The following is a 19,958-nucleotide window of genomic DNA, read 5'->3' as shown; positions in this document are numbered from 1 at the left end:
AACGCGTAAATTTAACACTAGAACGGCGCAAGTGGGCAAAATGACCCCTGTCATACTTTTTTCTTTGTCATATCCAGTTTATTTACTTCGTAATGAAATCATATGACTTTTCCTAATTTTTCTCTTATTTATGATGTATTAGGATTTACAAAATATTTATTTTTTCTTCAACATTTCATTCGGTATACCTAGAACGGCGGAAGGGGTCAATTTGACTCAAATGTAATTTTTCTTCTGAATATATGTAAATTTCCAGCAATGAAGCGGCAGCAGTCATGCAGAGAGGTTGCTGCTCATTGTTGCAAATTGCCACGTGTAAATTCCAGTCAATCGCAGTTTATATCGTGTCCAGCATCACGTATGCTCGGCGTGTCATTTGTACGAAAGGTATAACTATGGATGATCTCTGGTCGCACTCTTACGGCCTATTTTTATGAAGGACGTTGTGCCAATGGACAGTTTTCAGGAATTACTCAGATTTTTCCGTTTCGATGAAAAATTAACCCGAGCCGAAAGCCTGGTAGCCAACAAATTCGCTCTTGTACCTAAAATTTGTGGAAAGTTCTCTGTAAACAGTAGGATATTCCTTCTTACCGCCATGGAAAAAATATAGCCATTGAAGAGCAATTATTTCGAAGCAAAACAAGATGCAGGTTCACTCAGCTCACGTCCAACAAACCAGACAAATATAGTATCAAACACTGGTCGACTGTTGATGCAACGACAAAGTATATATGTAATGCTTTCCCGTATCTCGGCAAAGAGGACACGCATAGAGAGAAGCAACCACTTGGAGAGCACGTCGCCCTGGGTCTCATGGAGCCATTTGTAAATCAAGGAAGAAATGTGACGACGGGCATTTTTGCGTCTCTTCAACTTCCTAAAATGTCAAAAAAAAAAAAGAAAACTTCATTAGTTGGTACAATGAACAAGATCCGTCAGGTCATGTCCGTTGAAGTAAGGAAGCCCAATGCTGAAATATGCTCCACCACCATCCTGCACCTCAGTGGCAACAAAAACTGCACCATAACTGTATACCAAGGAAAGAAGAATAAAAATGTCATTCTTCTGAGACACTGCATGTTGAAGTAGCAATAAACAATGAAGGAAAGAAGAAACCTGAAACCATAACATTCTATAAGCGAGAAAGTATGAGGTGGATGTGATTGATCAAATGATCCGTGAATATACTACAAGGGTTGCATGTAGGAGATGACCAATGCATGTCTTCTACAACTTCGTGGACATGGAGGCAATAAATGCATGGATCACCTGCAACAAATATCGAACAAAAAAATGGAAAGGAAGAAGTTCATACTTCAGCTGGCGAATGAACTCAGGGGAACGAAAGAGCAAGAACACCAGGCAGAGGAAGAGGATATGGGACAGAAATCACTTAGAAAGCGGAGGAATTGCCAAATCAGCCTCTGAAAAGGCAACAAGACCAGCGGAAATTGCGTATAGTGCCACAAAGCCGCGTGCGCAAAATGTGAGCCTTAAAAAAAATAAATCACCTGTGCTAAGTGTGTCCGGCAGATTCCAATGACTTGAGTGAAAAGTAATACAAACCCGTGTGTAGAAAACATGCGATGATAATATGGACCAAGTATACTAAATGTATCCAGAAGGTTGTACAAATAGTTAATAAATGAAAATCTACAGTTTATGAAACTTTTAGGCATTAGCAACAAAAAATGTGTAAGATATTGTGTTGCTGAAATAAATAAGTAATTATTAATTATAATGTTATATAATTATTGTGATTACAAAAAATATGGATTAACAAACACTAAAACAAAGTACTTGTTTAAGTCAAATATGAAAATGATCCTTTTCCGTCGTTCTCTAAATGTCAGAAACTCAGTCGGTCTAGTGTTCCGCAAACAAGTAAAATACGCCACTTTCCCTCAAGATGAAGTCACGTGCCATCAGCCGATTTGGAATCAGCGTCTCAAAAGAGAGGGCAGCCGGCAAGTGTGTGTCTTCCGCAGCAAATTGCTCTGAGCAGTATGGGACTTAACATCTGAGGTCGTCAGTCCCCTAGACTTAGAACTACTTAAACCTAACTAACCTAAGGACATCACACACATCCATGCCCGAGGCAGAACTCGAACCGGCGACCGTAGCAGCAGCGCGGTTCCGGACTGAAGCGCCTAGAACTACTCTGTCACAGCGGCCGGCTGTGTCTTCCGCAGCTTCAGACACTCAGTTAACCAAATGTCGGCCAGTTCAAAGACTCCATTTCGTCTTCTGAGAGACTGGGCCTTTTCGAAACTCGGCTTTGCCGCGGTAAAGTTCTTCCTCATGTGGTTCCTGGAGTTAATTACGACTTAGCTACTAGTGTTTCTCACGAACATTTTTTCTCTTTGCAGAGCATATCCAGAATGAACAAGCTGTGTCGGCAAGTGAGCATCGAGAGCCCGGGGCCGAGTATTAAGGACTGCGTCTTCAGCTTCGAAGTTCCCGTCCCCGATGTGCCGCCTATGGGTGCACGAATCAGGGTAAGAACACTGTTCAAAATTCTTAGCAGTGTACAATTCCTCATGTTGTTATCATTAAGTACTCACGTTTGGCAACATAAAGGCACTGAATCAAAGAAAAGAACACACATAACGGAAGTATTACATTTTATCTTAAATATTGTACGGAAATTGCAATGTTCTCTCCGCTATGTCCCAAGGACTCGAAAATGCTACGGTATTGCGTCCGTTCGTTCTATGGAAGAGGGCAGCTCAACGGCTTCGCTCAGTTTGTCCAAAGGCAAACTCAGCGTCATTCTGAAAAGAAAAGACTTTGTTTCAAAGATTCAGTACTTGAAAGTATGTGTTTACAGAGAGGATGTAAAGGAAATATTTTTTCCTCATCTAAAGTAAGTAAAAAACAGGATTCATGTCAGTTGCGCGGTATTGATGAATCTAAACTTTCTACGAGCCTTATTTTAAAATTTCCGTTAGCCTATCAAATATGTATTTATTTATTATTATTTTTTTATCTGCCAGATTCTGCGGGACAAAAGCGACCCACAGTTACTTGGTCCTGAAACGAGTCGGACGTAGTTTACAGATTGTGGATTAAAAAAAATTACAAACGACACAGTTAATAAAACACAAAAAACTGTAAGAGAGAATACGAATAAATAGCATATTCCTATTGCAGAATAAAGTTGCCAGGAGTTAATTTACAGAGCAGTAAGAGAGAACCACAAGGAAACCTTGGTTTGGGGTTTATCATTCTACTTTTTTCAGTTCTGCTGGAAACCAATTGCTAATGAAACCTGCTGAACAGTTCAAATCTTTCTGTACAATGCTTAAGAAAATGTTGTACAAATATATATCGTTTTCCCGTCTAGTGTTCACTGAACGAATGTCGCGGTTTCTTATGAATGAGCCAGAATTTTCCACAACAAATTGCGTGATGGAATATATGGAACGTTTCTGCTTCAACTGTCGTATACTTTCTCATGCGTCAGATTTCGCTATTATTATACACCCCACATAGCAACGTGACAAATTTTCAGTATTTGCAAGCTGCAGAACACCACATAAACAAAAGTATAGCTATTATTTTCTCCCATGCATCAAGAGAAGAAACCTTAAATGGAAAAGGCACATACACTGAGGTGACAAATGTCATGGGATAGAGACATGCACATACACACATGGCGGAGCTGTCATCTGTACTAAGGTAATTCATGTGAAAAGGTGCCTGACGTGATTGTGGCTTCACGACGGGAACTAACAGACTTTGAACGCGAAATGACAGTTGGAGCTAGACACGTGGGACATTCCATTTTGGAAGTTGTTCGGGAATTCAATATTCCGAGATCTACAGTGTCAAGAGTGTGCCAATAACACCAAGTTTCAGTCATTGCCTCTCACCAATGACAACGCAGTTGCCGACAGCCTTCACTTAACGACCGAGAACAGCGGTGATTGCATAGAGTTGTCAGTGCTAACAGACAAGCAACACTGCGTGAAATAATCGCAGAAATAAATGTAGGACGTATTTCACCTGGTAAGAGCTGAGGGTACAGTCTGAGTGTGGCGCGGACCCCAGGAAGTAATAGACCCACGTTCTCAACAAGGCATTGTGGAAGCTGGTGGTGGCTTCGTAATGATGTGGGTTGTGTTTACATGGAATGTACTGGATCCTCTGGTCCAGCTGAATCGATAATTGGCTGGAAATGGTTGTGTTCGGCTACTTGAGACCAGCTGCAGCCAATCATAGACTTCTCGCTCCCAAAGATGGAATTTTTGCGGATGACAATGCGCTATGTTACTGGGCCACAGTTGTTTGCGATTGGACTGAAGAACGTTCTGGACAATTTGAGCGAATGATTTGTCCAACCAGATCGCCCGACATGAATCCCATCGAATATTTATGGGACATAATCGAGAGGTCAGTTCGTACACAAAATCCTGCGCCGGTAAAACTTTCGCCAGTCTGGACGGCGGTGGAGGCAGCGTGGCTCAACATTTCTGCAGGGGACTTCCAACAACTTGTTGAGTCAATGCCACGTCGAGTTGCTGGACTACGCTGGGCAATAGGAGGTCTGACACGGTATTAGGAGGTATCCCACGACTTTTTGTCACCTCAGTGTATACGAGAAGTAGACCTTCTGAAACGTTTAGATTCAGCTACTTTTACCGGAAGAGTAATTGCTAAATTTAAGGACTTAGAAATTAGTAAGTTTACATTTTGCACATTTTCATTCACTGATGTCCTACGGGTGTTATTCTGGGGGGAACTCCTCACTTAGCCACAAACTGTTCGTTGCAAGAAAGAAAGCAACTGGAATTATACGTGAAGTTCACACACTTACATATTGTAGGCATCTGTATTATCAGGTAGGAATATTAAACGCTGCCCCACAGTACACCTACATTTATTCACTCACGAAATTTTTCTACCATCCATTGAGATTTGAGAGTAATAGAGATATTTACCAACAAAATATTAGAAGGAAAATTAATGTGCGCTTCCCTCTAGTGAATCTATCTTTGTCCGCAGCTCGTGGTCGTGCGGTAGCGTTCTCGCTTCCCACGCCCGGGTTCCCGGGTTCGATTTCCGGCGGGGTCAGGGATTTTCTCTGCCTCGTGATGACTGGGTGTTGTGTGCTGTCCTTAGGTTAGTTAGGTTTAAGTAGTTCTAAGTTCTAGGGGACTGATGACCATAGATGTTAAGTCCCATAGTGCTCAGGGCCAATCTATCTTTGGTACAGAAAGGAGTACAATATTCAGCTATAAAACTCTTGGATGATCTGCCCAATTAAATAAAATGTCTGACAGACAGCAGAAGCTTTTTCAGATTCAGACTGTTCCCCCTTTACAACTCCTCGAATAGAAATAATAAGTCAGAAACAACATGTAGTTTCTAATTGTGCCATCTGTTGTTTAACTTCCACATCATAACGTTTATAGTGAACACGGAACTGACACAGCCTCCTGCCACATCGCTAAAGCTAGGACGCGGCTTTGCAGGTAGTGTGCGCCGGAGCCTGCTACCGGCGGCGCTCGCCGTCCGTGTCGTCGATGTCGTCGGTGTCGTCGCAGGAGTCGACTTCGCAGGAGCCGACGCAGAGCCCGGCGCACTACGGCGTGCGCGACGGCGCCCTCTTCCCGGGCTACGAGGTGGCCGGCATCGTCGAGTCGCTGGGCGAGCGCGCAGACCCCGCCACAGCCGGCCCCGGGGGGCTCTCCGTCGGAGATCACGTCGTGCTCTACCCCTACGAGGGCGTTCCCAATGGGTACGGACGCTAGCATTTCAGAATAGCTGCCTTATACACTATACGATCACGGGTACCTGGACATTAATATGGAGTGTGTGCTCCCTTCTGCTTTATGACGGCTTTGAACTCTGCTGGGGACTCTTTCAATTAAATGTCTGAATGCCTGTAGGCGAATGACAGCCCGTTCTTCCTCGAGAGGCGAAACGAGAAAAGATAGTGATGTTAGGCGCTCGGATCTGGAGCGAAGTCGACTTTCTAACTCAACCCAAAGTCGACCCATTGCGTTCAGATTGGGACTCTGGACAGGCCAGTCCTTTTCAGGAAAATTAGCCTGCCGGTGTGGCCGAGCGGTTCTAGGCGCTTCAGTCTCGAACCGCGCGACCGGTACGGTCGCAGGTTCGAATCCTGCCTCGGGCATGGATGGGTGTGATGTCCTTAGGTTAGTTAGGTTTAAGTAGTTCTAAGTTCTAGGGGACTGATGACCTCAGATGTTAAGTCCCATAGTGCTCAGAGACAGTTGAACCATTTTTTGAAAATTATACTGCACAGCCGTTACTTCACAGATGCTGCTCTATCATAGGGTGCACTGTCATGCTCATAATCAGTTATCGTCTCCGAACTGTTCCTCTACTGTACATCAGCGCAATAAGGGGACCACACCCTTTTCACGGGTTCGATTCCCGGCGGGGTCAGGGATTTTCTCTGCCTCGTGATGACTGGGTGTTGTGTGATGTCCTTAGGTTAGTTAGGTTTAAGTAGTTCTAAGTTCTAGGGGACTGATGACCATAGATGTTAAGTCCCATAGTGCTCAGAGCCATTTGAACCATTTTTGAACCGCACCCTAACCACGAAAAATACCCCCACACTGTAACGCCACCTCCTCTGTACTACACAGGATTGCAGGTGACATTCTCCAGGCATTCGCCAAACCCAAACCTTTCCATCGGTTTGTCACAATGTTTAGCGTAATTTATCACTCCAAAACACTCATTTCCAGTCATCCACGGTCCAGTGGCACCGCTCTTTACACCATCTCAAGCATAACTCAGCACTAATTACAGAAATATGTGGCTATCAGGAGCTGTTCGGCCATTGCACTCTATTCTTTTTAACTCACTGCACACAGTTGGTGTGTTACCTGGGCAGCTGATAGCACTTCGAAACTCACGAACATTTCCTTCCTCTGATTTCGTGCGATTTTTTTTACAGCCGCTCTCCGCATTTACGTTCACATTTATTTATATTTACATACGTACTCCGTAAGCCACAGTACGGTGCGTGGCGGAGGGCACCCTCTACCACAACTAGTCGTTTCTTTTCCTGTTCCCCTCGCAGATAGAACGAGGGAAAAACGACTGTCTACATGCCTCTATATGATCTCTAATTTCTAGTCTCTTATATTCTCGATCCCTAAGCGAAATATATGTTGGTGGCAGTAGAATCGTTCAGTAGTCAGCTTCAAATGCCAATTCTCTGAACTTTCTCAGTAGTTTTCTTCCAAATGAATCTCTTCTTCCTTGCTGGGATTCACAGTCGAGCTCCCGAAGCATATCCGTAACACGTGCGTGCTGAACAAACCTACCGGTAACAAATCTAACAGCTCACCTCTGAACTGCTTTGATGTCTTCTTTCAATCCGACCTGGTGCAGATCCCAAACACTCCAGAATTACTCAAGAATAGGTCGCACTAGCATCAGAATAGGTCGCACTAGCATCATATATTCGAATTGCTGTACAGGTGAACCACACTTTCCTAAAATTCGCACAATTAACAACCATTCGCGTTCCCTACTACAGTCCTTACACGCTCGTTCCATTTCATATTGCTTCGCAACATTACACCCAGATATTTAAATGACGAGACTGTGTCAAGCAGAACACTAGCAATGCAGTATCCAAACATTACAAGCAGGGCTTTTTTTTCTAGAAAAAAGTTTGAGAGTACTCTGACATTGGATATAATGCAGCGAAAATTACTTATAACTGAAGCATGGGATACCACCCGTCTGCTTTTAGCCATGACGTCATCAACATATCGAACTACAAAAAAGTGGTATCGGACTCTTCAGTTGACTGCAGCTCAAATAAAGCAAGCGATACCGAGAATGTGGTATCGAACACTTCAGTTTACATCACCTCAAATGAAGCAGATTCCCATAAACACCTGAACAATAAAGAAAATGGTATCGTACACTTCAATTGACCTGTAATACACCTCAAACGAAACAGGTGAGTCCAATCAACCCTCCAACATACAAAACAACACAAAGAAATATTACCGAACACATACTTTAACCTTTACCCACCAAAATCTGCATTGGTTCGTATTGCCATTACCACCATGAAAAGATGAAATAAAAAATTTATGTCCATGAAATAAATCTTTAGCACTCTTCCAAGTTCTCAACATCGTAAAAAAATTACTTTGTCAATGAAAAAGTTTAGGGGTACGCATCCCCCAGTGTTCCCCCAGAAAAATAGCAGTGATTACAAGTTTGTATTTCCTACTAATCTGCATTAACTTACATTTCTCGTCAAGAAGAGTCGGCTGCCATTCATCACACCAAATGGAAATTTTGTCTAGGTCATCTTGTATTAACCTACAGTCACTTATCTTTGACACCGTCTTGTACTCCCAGCGTTATTAGCAAACAGCTGCAGATAACTGCCCGCCCTGATGTCATGCTCAGTGGTCCCTGTTTGTCCATACATGATGTCTGTCTGGTCTTCATATATCTGTGGTTGTGCCTTTATGTTTCAACTTCACAGTGACATCACCAGCAGTCGACTTGGGTAGCCTTAGAAGGGTTGAAATGCCCTCATAGTTTTGTTACTCTGATGGCATCCAGTTATTAGTGCACAATGGAATTCGTTGAGCTCTCCTGAGTGTTACTGCTTCTGCTGTTACTGCTTCTGTACTGACAATATAATACTCCCTGCCTGATTTTATAATGGTTGGTTCACCTCTTGTGACATCTAGTGGTCAATTTTGCATTACGTAGGGTGTCTGGATACTTTTGCTCAGGCAGTGTATGCATGTCTGTGAGCACTCATTAGTCGGAATTTGCTGTCAGGGACTTTTCATTTCTGTTGCAGTGAATATGGAAGTTGAACTTACTGTGTTTAATGTTTCCTACTGCAGACATATATTCTGTAATGGTAATGCATCTTTACGTACTGTATGTGTATGATAAGTAGGCTACTTTCAAGAATTTTTCCTTTAAATATGAATAAAACTGCACTGTACCCAGCCATTAAATTGATTTTTTTTAATTTGCTTATGTGCAAGAAGTTTTAGAGGCTTTGCTCCATCATCAGATAGCAGTTCTGGAGTTTAGTTCAGGTTCATTGCTCCTGTGATTCTGACAATGTTACATCTCTGGTAAGTTTTGTAATCAGTGAATATGTTATGCTCAAATGCAGCCATCTGAGACACAGTGAAGGTGTACAGTACTGCAAATGATTTGACACTGTTTGTTTCCCATGAGCAATACACCCGAGCTAAACACCAGAACTGACACCTGGTGATAGAGCAATGTCTCCAAAGTACACCGTAAATCAAATGAACTGAAAATTTTTTGACTGTATACATTGTGTTTTTATTTAAGTTAGTGTGAGACAATGTTCTCTTCTGTTAGTGAAGTTATTATCATCAGAGCTCCAACTGCAATTGTTCAATGTGAAATACTTTATTTACTGGGAATGCAAAAGATGCAAAATCATTTGCTGCAATGAAAGTATGATGCAAAAGTTTGAAGACACATGTTGTTTGGAAGCATGTAGAAGAAGCTGAAGAATAGACCGATTATCTGTTGTTGACTGTGTACCAATAGGGGATATAAATCATATTTTGCTCACATGTAAGATCTGAACAGTCACTAACAGATTTTTTTTACAGCAGCTGCTGAGATGCAATCAACATCTGTGAACCAAGGAAACACTCTTCCTTCACCTAAATCATTTTTTTAAAATTTATATGTAACTGCAACATTATACAACAAAGCCCCAGAAAAATTCTAAAATCATGAGAGGTGGTTGTATCGTCTAACATCCAACTGGAAGAAGAAGTGTAGGAGTTGCGCACAGCACATACACAATGGACAGTCAATGCATATGGGAAAATTTCAAGATAAACTAGCAAAGGACTGGGGACCAGTACTCATACACAAAATGGGAGTTCATATTCCTGTCCCACAATTCTCATTTTCATCTTCCATAGTTTCTCTCTCTCTCTCTCTCACATAGTGTGTCCTGTAAATCCTATGATGTACTAGATCGTTCGAGGGTGTGGTACAAGCTAATCAGAAGCAGCCACTGTGGGAAACTTGTGCAAAGTACATTAATCATAACTAGAGCTAATCTCTTCACCCAGGTGTTTGTGGGAGTTACGTCTAGAGTACTTCATTACTAAGAAAACCAGTATCTATATACTGGACAAGTTAATAACCTGTTCAACATGAACATTGGTGTTCACGAGAATTTATATCTCAGGGTCCAAGTTTTCCAATAAATTACAGGAGTGACTAATATGGTACTTATTTCATTTAGGTTTGGTTATCTGGGAATATAGAATTTCCTGATTAATGTCTCACCTATTAGGAACATGTTATAGCCTTTTGAACTGGAAAATAAAATTTCATTCTGAACACCAGACAGGGAAACAGTCTACATGGAAAACGTTTTTACTTCTAGTATTGTGGTTGTGGCTTTCACAATTCATACTAAATTCATTCTTATAATGAGTTGCAAATGCCATTAGAAAGTAAAAGTATCAACATGTAAGATTCTCAAAGTCCATAGTCAATTTCCTGCAGTTTTTGTCTGAGCTTGTGTTTGTCTTTGACATCACTATGAATAACTTTCTGAGCTATAGCTTCCCTTTCTTTTCCAATATTAGGTTGTGTTGTCTAGGAGTTATTGTACTATCACTAAAGATCCCCCTTCAAGAAATATTACACATTACTTTTTATTAAATCCTTTCACTCTGCTGGCCATATTTATTTAGTATCAGTACATAAATTTTACATTTATTAAAAATATAATTAGGCTGACAAATTAATATAGCAGACTAGATGAAAAGTGAAATTGTTTCTCAACTGTGATTATATGATCAAGTGCAGCTGTAGGAGGTTGAGACTTGAATAGTAACTTCATATTTGCCAAATACAAAGGCAGGTACCACAATAAATTGGAGTTATATTTATGAGGTATGTTTTGTTAGCTCCTAAATCAGGAAAATTCTATAGCGATTTTGTCCAAGAATTATTATTGAAATTAGGAGAATGTGCCATGTGTGTTGATCGCTGCTTGGGGCACTAAAACACAAACACACATGCTCTGTCCATCCACTGTCAAATGCTATGATTGCTATTTGGCAATAACTCTGTCCTCAGTCATTCTTTCCAGAAAGTATGGCCTCTAATGTACTTAAACATTACAGTTTGTCACTGTAGGTTTTGTTTGTGGGAATCCTTGAAATAGCAGATGTGCAGTCACCATTGCACATCATTACTAAATTCATCACAAAAGATACTGAAATTAGGAATTTGCAAGACAACAATAATGTGTGAATTGGATTTTCTATAAGTAGCAAAGAGTGGAGAGTGGATGTTAAATGAACAACTGATAGATAAGGTGTAAAAGTGCCTAACAGCTACAATAGGTGACAGATATCCATACATGATTGCAGAACCACCTTTCCATTGCCCCATGATGACAGTATGGTGCAGAGTTACGGTCTTCCATCATGGTCTCTGTTGATTTAAGGAAGTCCACATCAGTACATATCAAACTGATCCTGTCACTGTTATGCATGTAGATTGTGTGTTGAGCACGATTCCCTCTTTGAGAGATGCTTCCACATATTAAATCTCCTATCAGTCAATTGCTACAGACAGAATTTTACAATAACTGTGTCCTCAGTCACACTCTCCATCAACAGTAGTCTCCAATGTCTTCACATGTTACACTTTGTGACTGTAGAATTTGGTTGTGGGGATACTTGAAGTGGCAGATATATAGACATTAACCATGTAGATGTAAGCAGCTAGGCATAGTATATCAGGAATAACAACTGAAATCCAGTATGTACAAAATGTACTGCTGAATCTGATGGTTGTTTTGATGTTTAATGGCCACCCCACAATGAACATTTTAATCTTAAGTCAATTGTGAACACCACTATACCAAAATCCAGAATACTGACTTAACTGAAAGATCACCTGCCAACAAAAAATTGCTTTTCTGACTGTGACCTGGTTCACTCTTAAACAAGACCTCCTCTCTTTCAGTGCATTCCTGAAAAAACTACATAATGCTATGGAAAATAATTGTTGAGCAAGTGAGGTCTAATTTGGTTACTTTCAGTCCTCTAATAGTTTGTGCAGTCACTACATGGAATTCCATAGATCATAGTAGTCTGGGCTATTGCTGTTTGTAATAGCAACATGATAGGTAGCAAAATGGTTGAGGTACTTGACTCCCATTCAGAAGGATGGTGGTTAAAATCACCATCTAACCACCATGATTTTGTTTTTAGGTGGTTTCCTTCAATCACTTAAGGCCAATATTGGAACACTTCCTCTGAAAATAACATGGTCAGCTTCCTGTAGCATCCTTCCACAGTCCAATTTTGTGCTCTACCTCTAATTACTTCATCATAGATGAAACACTAAACACTAATCTATATCCCTTCCTTTCACATTAAAGTGGAAGGAGGGTGGAGGGGGGGGGGGGGGCGGTGAGTGGTAGGTGCTGAAATCGCCATATGATTATCTGAATTTAGATTTTCTGTGATTTCATTGAATCAATTAAGCCTAAAGCTAAGATGGTTACTTTGAAGAGAATATGCTTGATTTTCTTTCCCATTGTTACTGAGTTTGAGATTGTGCTCCATTTATTCTAGACAAGTGCACTCATCAGGAAGAAGTTATTCACAGTACTCTTTAGGAAATATAGAAGACTTAAGAAGGCAGTTTAATATATCCTGTTGTTGATGATGTAGTATCAGCAACAAGTAATAGAAGTTTTTATAGGCAATGAAAACTAGCAGGAAAATGAGCAATGAGACTCCAAGGCAGAAGTGGTGCCAATGCTGATTATGAAATGGAGTTTGAGTGTTGCTTGTCTGTATGATACCCTGACCAAAGAGTGTTACTGGAAGACACAAACAAAATTCACAGAATAGCTGTACAGTTTACTATGAGAGTGTACAGTCAGCATGAGTGTATCACAGAAGTACTCAAATATGTTAAGAGAAAGGATGTGCACTCCTGAAATTCTGAGGACAGATACAGCAAACTGTGTTGGGAAACATACCACTGTCTTCCACCTAGAGCTCATTTAATTATTGTAGTGCATTATCTGTTATTAATACAGTTGGTGGGAAGAGGACAAAGATTGGGGACTGACAGTAGCATACTATTAATAGTCCACCAACCACAGTACCTTGTATAGTTGCTTGGAAAGTAGAAATGTGGATACAGAGGTAACATGAAGTTTGAATGCACCATGACACAGAGTGCCAGATTATCTAAGCATACAATTTATGAATTTACAAAGTTGCACATATCTTTAAAACTCTTTGATACAAGCCAAAACATCCTTATGTGACATATTCTGCTAAAGGCATTCCCAACCATCCAGATACGAAGGTAGTTTTCTGTAGCTAATATAAAGTTGTGAGAATTATGTCAGGAGAAACTGACAACCCATACCGATTAATATGATATCCATATTCATTCTTGACAATACAGATATGAAACATCTCTTAAAATCTTACATTACTGTCATTCACACTACACAGTTACACTTCAGACATACCATCCATAACTCATAATGAGAACAACCAAATGAGCAATAGTATGACCCTCCCTAGTCAAAAGAGTATAATTCCCATGTTACTCCTAACAATCATTAATGAACATAGTAGTGACTTGTAATATTTCTTCTCACTGGGTGAAGTACATGCAAATGTAATTTGAAAGTACTGATGAGCATTTCAAGCAGTGGCATCATCATTGATATTAAGACACTGGAGCATCAATGCTTACAAATAGAATCTTTTCAACAAACATGTTCAATGGTGAAATCACATATTTCTCATAGGGCAGGCTTATCAGCTGAATGATTGAACATTGGTATTTGTTGTGGTCTAGTGTGGACTGAAGAGAAATGTATGTCCTTTTTTTCAGATATGCTGAGTACATTACTGTGCCTGAGCTGAAATATTTGGTGAAGATTCCTGAGAGCATACCATTAAGTGTCGCTGCAATGCTTCCTACAGGAGCACTTTTAGCAATGAATACTGTGACATCAGCACACCAGTATGTTGAAAGTATATTGCAGAAACGCGATGAAAATGGTATGATCTGTGTTTATATTACTATTACTCCCAAAATACACTGTATTCCGTAAATTAAAGAGATAGAATGCTATTACATTAAAATCCATCAAAGATGATGAAAATTATAATTTTTATTCTGTATGATTGCTCTTATCTCTTTCAAGAATTGGATCTGAATGTAGTTGGAAATTTTTATCTGCAGTTTTCTCTGCAAAGTTTTTAGAACTTTAATCACTTTTTGTTTTATGGTGAAGAAATTGGTGGGAATTACTTTTCAAATTTTCTTGTAAATATGTGTGTGGAAGACAGAAATTCCACTCACCACTTACTACAGAATTTCATTTTTTTTTACAAGTCATACATAAAGCTGTGAGAAACTTTGTTGTCTTAACAATTCGGCATCAATGCAAGCATATGGGATACAGTAGCCTAAACAACTTTAGCTAGCAAACATGAATAGTGTTTATGTCACTGAGATGGTATTTGTGGGCAGTGGAGTTTTAAATCCCCTTCCATCCATCCTGATATGGATTTTGTATAGTTTACTTACATTACATGACATGAGTGATACATTCAGGAAGGGCATGGACAATTTCCTCCAGTGTATTATCCAAATGAGCTAGTGCTCTATCTGTGATGTCCTTGATCTTGATGGAGTATTAAAACTAACCTAGCTACCTAATAGCTAAACAATACAGAAAAATCAGAAAGGTATAGAAAACAACAGATAAGTGTGGCAAATGAACTCTGAAGACATTTAACAGCTAAGTTCCACATTGTCTGTGAATATATAATTTGCCATACATTTCCAGAATAGGATGGTGGCTTCTTTATTAGAAAAATAAAAACAAAGAAAAAACAGTTTTTGACATGTCCATCCTTGAGAGGTATGGAATTTACAGTAGCTTCTGTATCAAAACCAAAAGCTGAAAACTTCAAAATTCATGGGCAGAGCTTGTGTCACTGGCATTAAGAGCAGAGTATGATGTGTAAGTGATAATAATACATTGGCATCACTCCATCCACACTCAATTTCATATTGCCACTGCACATTATCAAATACATTGAGAAATCGGTGGAAAAATAAGTGCTACGGTCTGTTGTGTATTTCACAGAGATTTGAACATTAACAGATGTGTACTCTTTCCCACCTACTCATTGTATCAGTGCAAACTGTGTGCAGAAATGAGACAGAGGTTTTAGAACAAATGTTAGATAATTGTCATAAAATAAATGAAGAAAGAGGATAAAGAGATAAATAAAGAAAATGGGAAAAAAAGGAAAAAGTACAGTAGCATTATTGTACTCTAAGCAAAAAGACAAAGATAATGCATTGTTCATCAATGAAGTTGGCTTGGTTGCACTGGTATCTGACAATTGAAGGATGACAACAATTGCTTCACAGCCAGGAGATGCCCTGTTGGGATAAGTAATTAATCAGTCTCTCACCCATGGTGGTCTGCACTTAATTGGCTCCAAACACTGTATCTGTGGCAATGCTTTGCTTCTGACATGCCTGCTGCACTTGAAATTTTATAATGCATCTTAAATGTAGCTGTTGAGTTGGAAGGTAGACAGTATTCAGTCATCCATTAAATAAATAAGTTCAGAAAATTAATTGAAGACAGTGTGTAATGAAACTCACTAGTCAAATCACAGTTGCATTCGGAACCTAAAAACTGTCTGCTGAATGAGGCTAATCCCTGTATTAAATGTCGAAAAAACCTATCTGATGACTGATGACTGACTGAGATTCCCCAACTGACTGACCTCACCAAAGTGAGCCTTTTTTTGCTGTAGGCTACTGTATGTTCAATATATTTTCCAGCTCAGCACAAGTGTTACATTAATTATGAATTTAAAAAGTACAAGAGTAGGGCATATAAGATGATGAATTATATTCAGTAAATAATATTATCTCGTGAATATTGATTTCATGGGAAACATACACTCTATGGACATCTGCTTTGTTACAGGAAAGTGCAAGATTCTCATTGTGGGAACAGGAGGACTTGCCTTGTGGGCAATGCGTATTGCATCGTATAAGTACAGTAGCACAAAGGACAGAGTTCAACTAACAGTTGCTTCTCTCAAGGATGAAGGCTTTGTTTTGGCAAAGGAACGTGAAAGGTATATTGTTCAGTATAAATATATTGTTCCTCTAATATGTCAGACTTACATTATTCATGAAAATTGATTATCATTTAAAATTTCATTTGACTATCAAATCTAATTTACAAAATAGGATTAATTAGAATATTATTTCTTTCAAACACCAACAGGGTTAATGTTGTGCAGTGGAATGAAGACCTTTATGAAAAGCAGTTAATTGAACGTACAAAGGATGCTTGTGAAGGAGAGGTTGATATTGTGATTGACTTTGGAACAACATCCAGAAGTCTTCATCGATCATTACAGTGCCTTGCAAAGGTAAGCAATAAATACTCACAAGTGAAATTTTTTTAATGAAAAAATGTTAATTTGAGTGGCATACATCTGTGAAATCTATGGTATTTGGAAAGAATTGAAAGAAATGCAATACAATACAATGATTAAAATTAATAAAATGGTATAACAGTACTGGTATGCAAGTATTGTAATTTAATTAATAAATTTTAAGGATTCATCTTCAGCAGAGTATTAAAAATTCACCAACAGATAAATCCTTAATTCAGTCTTAAACTCCACTACATTACCTACAAGATGCTGACTTTTTACTTTCCTTTGAGTGCAAAAAACATTTCTCATCATAACCCATGTGGTCCAACAACATAGTTCTGCCTTACAATTAAATTAACCCTCAGCTCTTAATGAAAATATTTATTAGGCAATTCTATGTCCACTTCATTCATCACTATGTGCATAAAACTGCATTACTTAGATTCAGCCACCTCCTTTCTACCTGCAGTACATATTAAATTGTCGTAACTCACACCTCACTAAAAAGAGACTTGTAGCTCTACGACTGCAACTCTGAAAACTCCACATATCTGACCAGTGGACTAGACGATAAAAAGTCTCTTTGTGTCCCCACCTAACTTTGGTGTCCCCACTTAACTGTCTACTGGCATCCATAAATCTTGAATATCTGCTGAGAAAAGACTCTGTATAATAGATAACAAATATGAGAGTCAAACTATCATACCGAATCAAAAGGATCTGTATTCTATCAGAAGTACTGTACTGAATTTGATCTTGTGACACTTCATTCCCCCTGAACTATGAATTGATATTTTCAAATATTTTGCAAGCTGCCCTTTAAGTAAAAGGACTGCAAATATTTTTGGATTTCTATACTTTTATAAGCTGCAAAAATTACTTAAATTGCATCGTGTGGTACTGTAAGTGGGAGATCATTAAAGTATATTAGAAATAATTAAAGATCCAAGACAGAATCATATAGTACACCATGACTTGTGGCTTCAAATTTAAGCACCTATTGCTAAGCAATGGATGTAGAAAGGGCACATATGGATATCAGTCATACAGGTAAAACAAGAACTATTAATATGCTGTATTAGCTGTTCTATGACATTTTTACTTTTGCATTTAGATGCCACAGGTAATATAATCAAAAGCTAGAACCAAATCTAAAATTTCTCAATGGTAAAAATTTTTGATATGTTGGTTCTAATATGTATTCTGCCAAGGTCAATATGGCCCATTCAGCTGACAGTCCTGTTCAGAATCTAAATTGTTTATCCGAATTAAATATTTATAGATTGGACTGTACATAAAAACAAATTTCTGCTGACAACAATGAAAGGGGTAGTAGTTCTTTACAACTGTTTTATCTCATTTTTTTGGAACTGGCTGGACAACAGTGTGTATACACTGAGGTGACCAGGTCATGGGATACCTCCTAATATTGTGTCAGACCTCCTTTTGCACAGCATAATGCAGCAACTTGATGTGGTATGGTCTCCACAAGTTGTTGGCAGCCCCCACAGAAATATTGAGCCATGCTGTCTCTGTAGCCATCCATAATTCCGAAAGTGTTGCCAGTGGAGGGCTTTGTGCATGAACTGACTTCTTGATTATGTCCCATGAACGTTCAATGGGATTCATGTTGGGTGATCTGGGTGGACAATCATTTGCTCAAATTGTCCAGAATGTTCTTCAAACTTAAAGTTAAATTATCCACAACCATTTAGAGAAGCCATTGAAATTTATAAGCCTCAGGATAATTTGAATAGGAAAGAGGAGGCAATGAAGCTTAGTGACATATGGACAGTAGCTTTGCAGAATCACTAGACAATTTTATCTTTGACAAAACAACAATCGATAGTTGAGTTTTATCTTTGACAAGGATTATCTCCACTCATCATGTGTTACTTTGCCCATGACCCCTTTTCTAAACTATATATGTCACTCTTGGACATCAAACTGGTCAGTCGGCAAGACTCAGTGGACGAGTGCCTCTGATGATGTCCAGTGCAGTCCCGGATGAAAGTTAGATAAATAGATAGGTAAATCATTTACATTTAAGAACTTGGGAACTATGTGAAGAGAAGGCATTTCCATAGTAAAGAGGGTCCAGCCATTTTTAAGCTGATTAGTTCTTTTGTTAGAAGTGACACAAAAAGAACATTTACTTAATATTGGAAGTCCTAATCTAAGGTGTGTTATATATGCAAAAGTCAGCACTGCAACAAAATATCATCTTAGAAGTGAACAACAAAATATATAACCTAAAGAATTTTAGTATGAAACCAGTCATTATATACAGTTTCAACAAATTGCTCACCCACAAATGTTGCGAGACATCTACATCAATCAGAAAATAGCTAAACACTCTGTAATGTGGGGAAAACCCTATAAAAATTGATCCAGGACATTGTGGAGAAACATTCATCCAGGCTGGCAGGCATTTTTTTCTGCATTTGTTAAAGATCCATGCATCATATTTTAAAATCCATGAGAACTGGTTATTTAAATTTCTGTTTTAAAGTAATTTTCCCTGTAATGTTGTTATCTAAAAGAACAGTATTAATGCATCTAGTGAAAAAGAAACACATGCCAACCTCTCTGTATCTGTACACAGTGTATTAGCCACACTTTTAAAAGGCATGCTGTGTAAGGGTTGGCACAACCATCTTGCACAATAACCTATTCATGTTCCTTCTGGAATAGCTGGGTAAGCGAAGTGGAGATTCATATTCCCTCTCTTTAGTTTGCTGACAGACTATAACTATAGGATACACTACTTAGGTAGAGATACATTCTTGCACTATGAATGTCAGTAACTTGTCTGGCAAGTGTTGATATGAGATGTCTGGACATATATATACATTTTCAATATGAATACCATGATGCTAAGAGATACAGTATTAAGTCAAAGCATGTGTGGAGCTCTGCATTCCCTTTCAGAGTACATTCATACAGCTGTCTATTAAATTCAACTTATTATTACTACTGAAATGCTTCAGTGTGTCATCCAGATAAGATGGTGCAGGGGTTATGACATTGGACTAATATTCGAATAGCAGAATTAAAGTCTCCTTTGGTCCATCTGTGCCTAGATTTTCTATGTTTTCCCATATTGTTCCAGATGAATATCAAAATTTTTCTTTAAACAGGCTTCAGTTACCTCCTTTGCCCATTTCTCTCCAATTATTAGTCAGCCTCCTAATAACCACAATGCCAGTGGCAGTTTAAACTTTTAGTTTCCTTCTTCATTGATTCTGATTTGCTGCCGGAAGATTCTTAAACACAGTTCTATGAAGACCATCTACATGAATCATCACTTAAAAAGAAAAAGCACTCAGTCTTCAGGCCATGAGTGGCTTACCAAGACCATCCGACTGCCATGTCATTCTCGGTGGAGGATGCAGATAGGAGGGGTGTGGGGTCAGCACACCGCTGTCCTGGTCGTAAGATGGTATT

The 19,958-nt window shown here is 39.1% G+C and overlaps 1 protein-coding gene across 2 annotated transcripts in view; it reads left to right on the top strand.

Annotated features, from left to right (window-relative positions):
* The window catches only part of LOC126248326 (uncharacterized), a 241,071-nt gene that overhangs the window by 206,770 nt on the left and 14,343 nt on the right, over nt 1-19,958 (top strand). For both annotated transcript variants that reach the window (XM_049949217.1, XM_049949218.1), the window contains 5 exons: nt 2,373-2,501; nt 5,481-5,746; nt 13,921-14,090; nt 16,049-16,202; nt 16,355-16,502. In XM_049949217.1, the coding sequence (XP_049805174.1) occupies nt 2,385-2,501; nt 5,481-5,746; nt 13,921-14,090; nt 16,049-16,202; nt 16,355-16,502 (855 nt within the window). In that variant the 5' untranslated portion in view covers nt 2,373-2,384. The remainder of the gene's footprint in view (nt 1-2,372; nt 2,502-5,480; nt 5,747-13,920; nt 14,091-16,048; nt 16,203-16,354; nt 16,503-19,958) is intronic.

Source organism: Schistocerca nitens, chromosome 3, assembly GCF_023898315.1.
Source record: "Schistocerca nitens isolate TAMUIC-IGC-003100 chromosome 3, iqSchNite1.1, whole genome shotgun sequence".
NCBI classification, from domain to species: Eukaryota; Metazoa; Arthropoda; class Insecta; order Orthoptera; family Acrididae; genus Schistocerca; species Schistocerca nitens.
The sequence above is the reverse complement of the archived record's forward strand: the minus strand, read 5'-3'. Positions and strand labels throughout refer to the sequence as shown.